The sequence below is a fragment of the Oncorhynchus kisutch genome, unplaced genomic scaffold (genome assembly GCF_002021735.2).
Source record: "Oncorhynchus kisutch isolate 150728-3 unplaced genomic scaffold, Okis_V2 scaffold781, whole genome shotgun sequence".
Taxonomy (NCBI): domain Eukaryota; kingdom Metazoa; phylum Chordata; class Actinopteri; order Salmoniformes; family Salmonidae; genus Oncorhynchus; species Oncorhynchus kisutch.
The window spans coordinates 51,197-63,618 of NW_022262726.1; the positions used below are offsets into that span (position 1 = coordinate 51,197).

At 49.8% G+C, this 12,422-nt stretch overlaps 1 protein-coding gene across 8 annotated transcripts in view; it reads right to left on the reverse strand.

Annotated features, from left to right (window-relative positions):
• Nucleotides 1-368: 368 nt before the first annotated feature.
• Nucleotides 369-12,422, reverse strand: part of LOC109885643 (syntaxin-binding protein 4-like) — a 103,751-nt gene continuing 91,697 nt past the window's right edge. For 2 of the 8 annotated variants that reach the window (XM_031816327.1, XM_031816328.1), the window contains exons 16-23: nt 9,054-9,167; nt 8,748-8,801; nt 5,478-5,528; nt 5,110-5,253; nt 4,131-4,247; nt 3,153-3,202; nt 2,787-2,987; nt 369-2,657 (exon numbers count right to left, since the gene is read on the reverse strand). In XM_031816327.1, the coding sequence (XP_031672187.1) occupies nt 2,591-2,657; nt 2,787-2,987; nt 3,153-3,202; nt 4,131-4,247; nt 5,110-5,253; nt 5,478-5,528; nt 8,748-8,801; nt 9,054-9,167 (798 nt within the window). In that variant the 3' untranslated portion in view covers nt 369-2,590. Of the gene's footprint in view, nt 2,658-2,782; nt 2,988-3,152; nt 3,203-4,130; nt 4,248-5,109; nt 5,254-5,477; nt 5,529-8,747; nt 8,802-9,053; nt 9,168-12,422 lie in introns of all 8 variants that reach the window. The other 6 variants (XM_031816332.1, XM_031816333.1, XM_031816330.1 and 3 more) reach the window with 5 other exon arrangements.

A 12,422-nucleotide genomic window follows, 5' to 3' on the forward strand; every position in this document is an offset into this window, starting at 1 on the left:
GAACCAGATGATGTTTAGTCTGTTATGATGGAGAGGAGAACCAGATGATGTCACAGATGTGTCTAGTGTAATGGTGATCTAATTAAAGACTGACACAAGCTGTTGTGCGCTTCTGCTTGTTCACACAAGCATTTAGAGGTACTACGTATAAACCCAGTATTACTACGAGCGTTGGGGTCAATTCAGAAAATTCATGACTGCAACAAGAATAGTCCACATTGAAAATATATGACATTGTTGAATTTAAATGTACATCCACCTAACTTCACCTGAACCTTGATTTACTCCCCTGTTGTAAGTTGGCTGGTATTGAAGTCAAAAACAGACATAGTAGAAATATATAGTAGGAAACTCCAGGTACACAGATGTATTTGAGGTTAATCCTTTATTAAAAACAGTAAAAGAAAGTTCGGAGGCCACACATAATGATGCAATCTAGTTCAATTACAGGACTACATGTCAGTCAGTTTGGTAAAGCATGTGCATTTAACAACATAAACAATACACATCTGACACATTTAGCCAGCTACGCTCTTATTAATGTTACATGACCTCCTGTTGTACACATCTCCTTGACTTGTGTCCCAAAACTCTCTCTTTCTTTCCTGAAGTGTGCACTCGTTCACTACTCCATACAATATATGGATATGGATATGTGTTGGCATGGGCTGGACTCTAGAGGGAGTTCCATATTCCAGTCATGTCCTTTGAAATCCATAAAGGAAAGTGAACGAGTGCACACTTCGGGAGAAAGGAGAGCTTATTGGGACGCAACCCATATATCCCACCACACAGGTATCGTTATCATACAACCAAATTATTTTAAACAAGACAGTATAACTAATGTTTTTCTCTACATTCCTGAAACCAAACATTTGATTCCATAGTTGGATGTTGAATGACAGGTTGACAGAACCAGAACCATGCAGTGATAGTATGGTACGGATGATGTTTCCAGTTGAGATACACTGCTTTGCGTTGTGTTTCAATACTCGTCTTTGGCTTCCTTCCTCGTCTCCTTTCCTTCATTAGCACTGAGGAAGTATCAGGTGTTTTGAGTTGATAGACACCGGCTGGGTCTCAATACTCTTTCATTACTTCCTTTACTTGTCTTCTCCCCTCATTTCCTTTCCTTCGGGACCTCTAACAGGTGAAAGGATTGGATGGCTTTCCACCATATTGATTTTTTTACCTACAGTATCACTTCTTTCCATATCACTGATCATGAAGGAAAAGGACACAAGGAAAGGACACAAGGAAAGGGAGCTAGTTACGACTATCGAGACACAGCCACTGCTAAAAGGCCATTGTTGTTGTTTTTTCCATTGTTTTTTTTATTGTCTTGGTGACATAACCTCAATCTCAGAGAACAAGCCGACAAACTGTGGGTTATGGAACGGAACTTCCACACAGCTGTCGCTATGGAGACGCAGTTCTAACAGAAGTCACGGAACATATGTGATATGACAGCGTAGTAAGTATTCACAGAACTCAACAGTAAGGAAGAAAGGAATCCTCATAGACAAAGCCTTGAACGAGCTTCAACTGACACAGACATACTATAGTAAGCTCTGGCTTGGTCCAGCGGATTTGTTTGTGTGTGTGTGTGTGTGTGTGTGTGTGTGTGTGTGTGTGTCAGTCAGAAGATGTGGAGAAGGACATCAAAGGAGTGTGCAATATTTCTTTCAGCTTAAAGATTTACAGGGTTTTATAATAACAGCAAAAGCAGACGTCTCGGCGTCGCCATGACAGCTCGTGCAGGTCCTAAAGCTTCTTCCTCTACCTCGGTATCCCGTAACAGAAAATGGGCTTTTCCAGTACAAGATCATCTTCAAAACAGACAGACAGTTCATCAGAGCACTTCAGTATAAGGGACAAACCGTTTCTGTACACAAGGGTCATCACCATGGTGACACGATGTCATCAGGATGAGACGCTTTGGATCAGGGCACATCGTCCACGTTATCCTCTCTCTCTCTCTCTCTCTGAAGTATACGCATACAGGGCACTTACTGTAGCCATGGCGATACAGCTATAGAGACAGCTAGGACTAGGTTCCAATACCCTAGCCTGGCTTCCTCCCCTCACCTCTGGGAACTGTTGTGAGCAAAAATACACATTTTTGTCCCGTCTCAGATAATGAACACAAACATCTTCATCTCTCTTCGTGTTCTTGAGGACCTCTGATCCCCAAAATAAACGGATGATGATAAATGCTAAATATCAACAGAGAATTGTAAGTACACACACAGCTGTATTAGAAAACAGATCAACTAGAACATTTTGCGGTTAATCGGTAAAGCAATCCCAGAACACTGACTGAAGCCTCAACTAATGACAGTAGTTCATTTTTAAAGAGTTGTAAGTGTTTTTTTTGTTTTTTTTACGCACACTGGATAGCATCCTACATACAGTCTGTCTGGTTGTCTCTCTCAATCTGTCTGTCTTTTAAAGGGTCGTTGGTCGTTTTTAGGTAAACGTAGTCAGCCAACCACTGTGTTCTTCTGAGCCTAGTCCCCAGCCACGTTGTTCTTTTCACGTCCTCGTAACGTTCTCTAAAACGCTCTCTGTGACGTTCTCTGAATGTTCTCTACTGGCGGCGCTTGTCTTTGGCTGGATCTTCTGTAGGAGATGTCTGAGCCGCCGAGCTATGAGGGCTGAGGGAGAGAGGGAGGGAAGGAGGAGAGAGGGAGGGAAGACTATGCCTATCAAATACTCAGAGGCCATATTCCATCTAGATACAGATGGGTTGTGAGTGGAAGTAAGTGCTAATCATACATACTCACTGTGTTGCCCGGTTAGGGTCCATGGCTGGGTCAGGTGGTTCACCCACCTCTGAGTCACTGAGAGGGGCTGTATCATCGGTGCTGCTCAGGGATCTGACCCCCTCCACCAGCTCCCTGGCCTCTGCAGCTAACTGGCAGGCTGGGTCTGGGATGGGAGAGGGGGTCTCTGGGCTGTCTGTGGCTGGAGAGGTCCTGCTACTCCTGTTAGTACAAGGAAGCACATATACATACGTTCACACACACACACACACACACACACACACACACACACACACACACCCTCCGGTCAGATCAACAGACTGTCAGAATGAACAAACATTTTAAGAATTGTCATTAAGGTGTTACATTTAGAAGATAAGCACTTACCCATTTTCCATTCCAAACAAGCTGGGGGTGGTGAGCACTTTGTGAACATTCTGAGAAATAAACACATTCAGCCAGTCAGTTAGCCAGTCAGTTAGCCAATCAGTTAGCCAGCCAGTCAGCCAGTTAACCAGTCAGTCAGTTAGCCAGCCAGTCAGTCAGCCAGTTAACCAGCCAGTCAGTTAGCCAGTCAGTCAGTCAGCCAGTTAACCAGCCAGTCAGTTAGCCAGCCAGTCAGTCAGCCAGTTAACCAGCCAGTCAGTTAGCCAGTCAGTTAGCCAGCTAGTCAGTCAGCCAGTTAACCAGCCAGTCAGTTAGCCAGCCAGTCAGTCAGCCAGTTAACCAGCCAGTCAGTTAGCCAGCCAGTCAGTCAGCCAGTTAACCAGCCAGTCAGTTAGCCAGCCAGTCAGTAAGCCATTTCGGACAGCCAGCCAGTCAGTCAGCCAGTCAGTTAGCCAGCCCGTCAGTCAGCCAGTTAGCCAGTCAGTTAGTCAGTTAGTCAGTCAGCCAGTCAGTTAACCAGCCAGTCAGTCAGCCAGTTAGCCAGTCAGTTAGTCAGTCAGCCAGTCAGTTAACCAACCAGTCAGTCAGCCAGTTAACCAGCCAGTCAGTCAGCCAGTTAGCCAGCCAGTCAGTCAGCGAGTTAGCCAGCCAGTCAGTTAGCCAGTCAGCACAGAAATCCACATACATAAAACTAGAAAGTATTTTTGAACCACTAGGTGGCAGTACAGGTTCAGAACATTACAGACCGTGCCCAGAGAGGCATCAGCTAGGGCTGATGTGGTAGGTGTGTTCCAGAACCTGTGTGACTGTGTTTACAGGTGAGAGGTGGACAGGTGAGTGTTGTTGTAAAGGTGTGTTACAGGGTGTAATGTTACCTGTGTGAAGCCCAGGAGTTAGTTGTATGAGAGGTGGACAGGTGAGTGTTGTTGTAAAGGTGTGTTGGGGGTGAGTCACAGGTGTGTTACAGGTGTAGTGTACCTGTGCGAATCCCAGTAGTTTCTTGTTGGAGATCTCCAGGTGTCTTCTGCTCAGCTCAGACTTCCTCAGCTGACAGTCAATCATCGACAACTTCCTGTTTAACTCCATCACATCTTCCTAGAGTATAACACACAGAATCACTTCCTGTTTAACTCCATCATATCCTTCTGGGGTACAACACACACACAATCACTTCCTGTTAAACTCCATCACATTTTCCTGGGGTACAACACACAGAATCACTTCCTGTTAAACTCCATCACATCCTCCTGACTAGTGTTGTCCTGCTTGGGTCACAGTATTTTAGGGTAGAAAAGACTAGTGTTGTCCTGCTGGGTCACAGTATTTTAGGGTAGAAAAGACTAGTGTGGTCCTGCTGGGTCACAGTATTTTAGGGTAGAAAAGACTAGTGTGGTCCTGCTGGGTCACAGTATTTTAGGGTAGAAAGGACTAGTGTTGTCCTGCTGGGTCACAGTATTTTAGGGTAGAAAAGACTAGTGTGGTCCTGCTGGGTCACAGTATTTTAGGGTAGAAAGGACTAGTGTTGTCCTGCTGGGTCACAGTATTTTAGGGTAGAAAAGACTAGTGTGGTCCTGCTGGGTCACAGTATTTTAGGGTAGAAAGGACTAGTGTTGTCCTGCTGGGTCACAGTATTTTAGGGTAGAAAAGACTAGTGTGGTCCTGCTGGGTCACAGTATTTTAGGGTAGAAAGGACTAGTGTTGTCCTGCTGGGTCACAGTATTTTAGGGTAGAAAAGACTAGTGTGGTCCTGCTGGGTCACAGTATTTTAGGGTAGAAAAGACTAGTGTTGTCCTGCTGGGTCACAAACAATTGTCTAGAGTGTTTCAGAAATGGAGAGGTCTGCTGCCCTCCACTGCAACCAACCTGCACATCTTTCTGACTGCTTTGTCATCACTTGTGTCTGCGGCCCACCCAGACGACTCTAGTCTTTACTTCCATTAATTGGTTTTAAGTCTACCTTAGTAGCTTCCAGACCCTTCTGTTTCTTGCCCGCCAGTTGGTTCTTCAGGTCTTTGATCTCAGCCTCTAGCAGTGTAATGACCTCTTCATAGTCCTGCTCTGCACTGTTACTCTGTCTGTCTCCCTGCACTGCCTCCGCTACCTGCAGGGGTAGAAGAAGAAGAAGAAGAAGAAGATGATGAAGAAGAAGAAGAAGAGAAGATGAAGAGGTACCCAAGGTCTAACAGAAATTCAACCTGGGACACATACCAGCCGTACTGCAGACATTTACATGAGTACACAAACTGTACACAGAGAGACCATGGAGCAGCTGTGGGGGTGAAGTCTCTTGTCTTGTTTAGGGGTTTATTAGTGGATAAATATTACCTGCACACGAGTCTTCAGGCGACTGTTCTCCTCCACCGTCGCACACGCTTTCTGATGGAGGGAGGGAGAGGGAATGAGGGAGGGAGGGATGGAGAGAGGGAAGGAGGGAATGAGGGATGGAGAGAGAGGGAGGGAGAGGGAGGGAGAGGGAATGAGGGAGGGAGGGATGGAGAGAGTGGGAGGGAGGGAATGAGGGAGGAGGGAGGGAGAGAGAGGGAGGGAATGAGGGAGGGAGGGAGGGATGGAGAGAGAGCGAGAGGGAATGAGGGATGGAGGGAGGGATGGAGAGGGAGGGAATGAGGGAGGGAGAGAGAGCGAGAGGGAATGAGGGAGGGAGAGAGAGAGAGGGAGGGAATGAGGGAGGGAGAGAGAGCGAGAGGGAATGAGGGAGGGATGGAGAGAGTGGGAGGGAGGGAATGAGGGAGGAGGGAGGGAGAGAGAGGGAGGGAATGAGGGAGGGAGGGATGGAGAGAGAGCGAGAGGGAATGAGGGAGGGAGGGATGGAGAGAGAGGGAGGGAATGAGTGAAGGAAAAAGAGCAATAATGAGTGTGTTAAAACAACTATGCCTAGCAAAGATAGGATACGATACGATATGATAAGGTAGAATAAGATATGATACGACAAGATACAATAGAATACAATAAGATACGATAGGATACGATAGGATATGATAGAATACAATAAGATAGGATAGGATACGATAGGATACGATAGAATACAATAAGATAGGATAGGATACGATAGGATATGATAGAATACAATAAGATAGGATAGGATACGATAGGATACGATAGAATACAATAAGATAGGATATGATATGATAGGATAAGATGAGATATGGTGGGATACGATACGATACGGAGGGATAAGGTTAGGATAAGGTGGGATACGATGAGATACGATACGAGGGGATACGGTGGGATACGATACGAGGGGATACGCTGGGATACGATACGAGGGGATACGATGAGATACGATACGAGGGGATACGAGGGGATACGCTGAGATACGATACAAGGGGATACGGTTGGATACGGTTTGATACGCTGGGATACGATACGAGAGGATACGCTGGGATACGATACGAGGGGATACGATGAGATACGATACGAGGGGATACGGTGGGATACGATACGAGGGGATACGCTGGGATACGATACGAGGGGATACGCTGAGATACGATACGAGGGGATACGCTGGGATACGGTTGGATACGGTTGGATACGCTGGGATACGATACGAGGGGATACGGTGGGATACGGTTGGATACGGTTGGATACGCTGGGATACGATACTTTTTTATTTTATTTTATTTTTATTTCACCTTTATTTAACCAGGTAGGCTAGTTGAGAACAAGTTCTCATTTGCAACTGCGACCTGGCCAAGATAAAGCGAGGGGATACGCTGGGATACGGTTGGATACGGTGGGATACGATACGAGGGGATACGCTGGGATACGATACGAGGGGATACGCTGGGATACGATACGAGGGGATACGCTGGGATATGATACGCTGGGATACGGTGGGATACGGTGGGATGTGGTGGGATACGGTGGGATATGATGGGATACGGTGGGATACGGTTGGATACGGTTGGATACGGTTGGATACGGTGGGATACGGTGGGATACGGTGGGATACGATACGCTGGGATATGGTGGGATATGGTTGGATACGGTTGGATACGGTTGGATACGGTGGGATACGGTGGGATATGATGGGATACGGTGGGATACAATGGGATACGGTGGGATGTGGTGGGATACAATGGGATACGGTTGGATACGGTGGGATACGGTTGGATACGATACGAGGGGATACGCTGGGATACGATACGAGGGGATACGCTGGGATACGCTGGGATACTGTTGGATACGCTGGGATACGATACGAGGGGATACGGTGGGATACGATACGAGGGGATACGCTGGGATACGATACGAGGGGATACGCTGGGATACGATACGAGGGGATACGCTGGGATACGATACGAGGGGATACGCTGGGATACGGTTGGATACGCTGGGATACGATACCAGGGGATACGAGGGGATACGCTGGGATACGATACGAGGGGATACGCTGGGATACGGTTGGATACGGTTGGATACGCTGGGATAAGGTGGGATACGGTGGGATACGCTGGGATACGGTTGGATACGGTTGGATACGCTGGGATACGATACGAGGGGATACGCTGGGATACGATACGAGGGGATACGCTGGGATACGGTTGGATACGGTTGGATACGGTGGGATACGCTGGGATACGGTTGGATACGGTTGGATACGGTGGGATACGGTTGGATACAGTGGGATATGCTGGGATACGGTGGGATACGGTGGGATATGATGGGATATGGTGGGATACGATGGGATACGGTGGGATATGGTGGGATACGGTGGGATACGGTTGGATACAGTGGGATATGCTGGGATACGGTGGGATACGGTGGGATATGATGGGATATGGTGGGATACGATGGGATATGGTGGGATACGGTGGGATATGGTGGGATACGGTGGGATACGGTGGGATGTGGTTGGATACGGTGGGATACGGTGGGATATGATGGGATATGATGGGATACGGTGGGATATGATGGGATACGGTGGGATACGGTGGGATACGATGGGATACGGTGGGATACGGTGGGATATGATGGGATATGGTGGGATACGGTGGGATATGATGGGATACGGTGGGATACGGTGGGATATGATGGGATACGATACGATGGGATACGGTGGGATACGGTGGGATACGCTGGGATACGATACGCTGGGATACGCTGGGATACGATACGCTGGGATACGATACGCTGGGATACAATACGATGGGATACGGTTGGATACGGTGGGATACGATACGCTGGAATACGCTGGGATACGGTGGTATACGAGGGGATATGGTGGGATACGATGGGATACGGTGTGATACGCTGGGATACGGTGGGATACTGTGGGATATGATGGGATACGGTGGGATACGGTGGGATACGGTGGGATACGGTGGGATATGATGGGATATGGTGGGATATGATGGGATACGGTGGGATACGGTGGGATACGGTGGGATACGGTTGGATACGGTGGGATACGGTGGGATATGGTGGGATATGATGGGATATGGTGGGATATGATGGGATACGGTGGGATACGGTGGGATACGGTGGGATACGGTAGGATATACTGAATACAATATAATACTGCTTCATCAACCTATTCTTAAGCATTGTGATTGGCTGAGTCTGGTTGTCACTCACCTCTGAGGTGTTGTGTAGCTCCTCCTCCAGGGTCGACTTGCTGTGCTCTGTGTCCTGGGGTAGTGTAGGAAAACCATCAGGTTGACTGACCTGGGGTAGTGTAGGAAAACCAGCATGTTGACTGATCTGTGGTAGTGTAGGAAAACCCTCAGGTTGACTGATCTGGGGTAGTGTAGGAAAACCAGCAGGTTGACTAACCTGGGGTAGTGTAGGAAAACCAACAGGTTGACTGACCTGGTGTAGTGTAGGAAAACCAACAGGTTGACTGACCTGTGGTAGTGTAGGAAAACCAGCAGGTTGACTGACCTGGGGTAGTGTAGGAAAAGCAGCAGGTTGACTGACCTGGGGTAGTGTAGGAAAACCAGCAGGCTGACTGATCTGGGGTAGTGTAGGAAAACCAGCAGGCTGACTGTGATTGGACTGTGAACAAAGTTGAAGTCAATTCAATGTTACTCTGATACACATTGCACATTGTAAAATAGTAACATTGTATATTTAAGCAATAAGGCCAGAGGGGGTGTGGCCAATATAAACTATAGACTATAATGTGTCCCCTGAACAAAGGGGGGGTCAAAATCAAAAGTAACAGTCAAGTATCTGGTGTGGCCACCAGCTGCATTAAGTACTACAGTACATCTCCTCCTCATGGACTGCACCAGATTTGCCAGTTCTTTCTGTGAGATGTTACCTCACTCTTCCACCAAGGCACCTGAAAGTTCTTGGACATTTATGGGGGGCCTTAGCCCTCACCCTCCGATCCAACAGGTCCCAGACGTGCTCAATGGGATTGAGATCCGGGCTCTTCGCTGGCCATGGCCAAGACATTCCTGTCTTGTAGGAAATCACGCACAGAACGAGCAGTATGGCTGGTGGCATTGTCATGCTGGAGGGTCATGTCAGGATGAGCCTGCAGGGAGGGTACCACATGAGGAAGGAGGATGTCTTCCCTGTAACACACAGCGTTGAGATTGCCTGCAATGACAACAAGCTCAGTCCGATGATGCTGTGACACACCGCCCCAGACCATGACGGACCCTTCACCTCCAAATCGATCCCGCTCCAGAGTACAGGCCTCAGTGTAACGCTCATTCCTTTGGCGATAAACGCGAATCCTGGTGAGACAAAACCGCGACTCGTCAGTGAAGAGCACTTTTTGCCAGTCCTGTCTGGTCCAGCGACGGTGGGTTTGTGCCCATAAGCAACGTTGTTGCCGGTGATGTCTGGTGAGGACCTGCCTTACAACAGGCCTACAAGCCCTCAGTCCAGCCTTTCTCAGCCTATTGCGGACAGTCTGAGCACTGATGGAGGGATTCATCCGGGAAGAACACACTTCTCCAGCGTGCCAGTGACCATCGAAGGGGCCAGTGACCATCGAAGGGGCCAGTGACCATCGAAGGGGCCAGTACCCATCGAAGGGGCCAGTGACCATCGAAGGGGCCAGTGCCCATCGAAGGGGCCAGTGACCATCGAAGGGGCCAGTGCCCATCGAAGGGGCCAGTGAACCATCGAAGGGGCCAGTGACCATCGAAGGGGCCAGTGACCATCGAAGGGGCCAGTGACCATCGAAGGGGCCAGTGACCGTCGAAGGGGCCAGTGACCATCGAAGGGGCCAGTGACCATCGAAGGGGAACATTTGCCCACAGAAGTCGGTTACAACGCCGAACTGCAGTCAGGTCACGACCCTGGCGAGGACAACGCAGATGAACTTCCCTAAGACAGTTTCTGACCGTTTGTGCAGTAACTCTTCGGTTGTGCAAACCCAGTTTCATCAGTTGTCCAGGTGGCTGGTCTCAGACGACGATCCCACAGGTGAAGAAGCCTGATGTTGAGGTCCAGGTGGCTGGTCTCAGACCATCCCACAGGTGAAGAAGCCTGATGTTGAGGTCCAGGTGGCTGGTCTCAGACCATCCCACAGGTGAAGAAGCCTGATGTTGAGGTCCAGGTGGCTGGTCTCAGACCATCCCACAGGTGAAGAAGCCAGATGTGTAGGTCCAGGGGGCTGGTCTCAGACCATCCCACAGGTGAAGAAGCCAGTTGTGTAGGTCCAGGTGCTGGTCTCAGAACCATCCCACAGGTGAAGAAGCCTGATGTGTAGGTCCAGGTGGCTGGTCTCAGACCATCCCACAGGTGAAGAAGCCTGATGTGTAGGTCCAGGTGGCTGGTCTCAGACCATCCCGCAGGTGAAGAAGCCTGATGTGTAGGTCCAGGTGGCTGGTCTCAGACCATCCCACAGGTGAAGAAGCCTGATGTGTAGGTCCAGGTGGCTGGTCTCAGACCATCCCACAGGTGAAGAAGCCTGATGTGGAGGTCCAGGTGGCTGGTCTCAGACCATCCCACAGGTGAAGAAGCCTGATGTGGAGGTCCAGGTGGCTGGTCTCAGACCATCCCGCAGGTGAAGAAGCCTGATGTGTAGGTCCAGGTGGCTGGTCTCAGACCATCCCACAGGTGAAGAAGCCTGATGTGTAGGTCCAGGTGGCTGGTCTCAGACCATCCCACAGGTGAAGAAGCCTGATGTGGAGGTCCAGGTGGCTGGTCTCAGACCATCCCACAGGTGAAGAAGCCTGATGTGGAGGTCCAGGTGGCTGGTCTCAGACCATCCCGCAGGTGAAGAAGCCTGATGTGTAGGTCCAGGTGGCTGGTCTCAGACGACGATCCCACAGGTGAAGAAGCCTGATGTGTAGGTCCAGGTGGCTGGTCTCAGACCATCCCGCAGGTGAAGAAGCCTGATGTGTAGGTCCAGGTGGCTGGTCTCAGACCATCCCACAGGTGAAGAAGCCTGATGTGTAGGTCCAGGTGGCTGGTCTCAGACGACGATCCCACAGGTGAAGAAGCCTGATGTGGAGGTCCAGGTGGCTGGTCTCAGACCATCCCACAGGTGAAGAAGCCTGATGTGGAGGTCCAGGTGGCTGGTCTCAGACCATCCCACAGGTGAAGAAGCCAGATGTGTAGGTCCAGGTGGCTGGTCTCAGACGACGATCCCACAGGTGAAGAAGCCTGATGTGTAGGTCCAGGTGGCTGGTCTCAGACCATCCCGCAGGTGAAGAAGCCTGATGTGTAGGTCCAGGTGGCTGGTCTCAGACCATCTCACAGGTGAAGAAGCCTGATGTGTAGGTCCAGGTGGCTGGTCTCAGACAATGATCCCACAGGTGAAGAAGCCTGATGTGGAGGTCCAGGTGGCTGGTCTCAGACCATCCCACAGGTGAAGAAGCCAGATGTGTAGGTCCAGGTGGCTGGTCTCAGACCATCCCACAGGTGAATAAGCCAGATGTGTAGGTCCAGGGGGCTGGTCTCAGACCATCCCACAGGTGAAGAAGCCAGTTGTGTAGGTCCAGGTGGCTGGTCTCAGACCATCCCACAGGTGAAGAAGCCTGATGTGTAGGTCCAGGTGGCTGGTCTCAGACGACGATCCCACAGGTGAAGAAGCCTGATGTGGAGGTCCGGGTGGCTGGTCTCAGACGACGATCCCACAGGTGAAGAAGCCTGATGTGTAGGTCCAGGTGGCTGGTCTCAGACCATCCCGCAGGTGAAGAAGCCTGATGTGTAGGTCCAGGTGGCTGGTCTCAGACCATCCCACAGGTGAAGAAGCCTGATGTGTAGGTCCAGGTGGCTGGTCTCAGACGACGATCCCACAGGTGAAGAAGCCTGATGTGGAGGTCCAGGTGGCTGGTCTCAGAC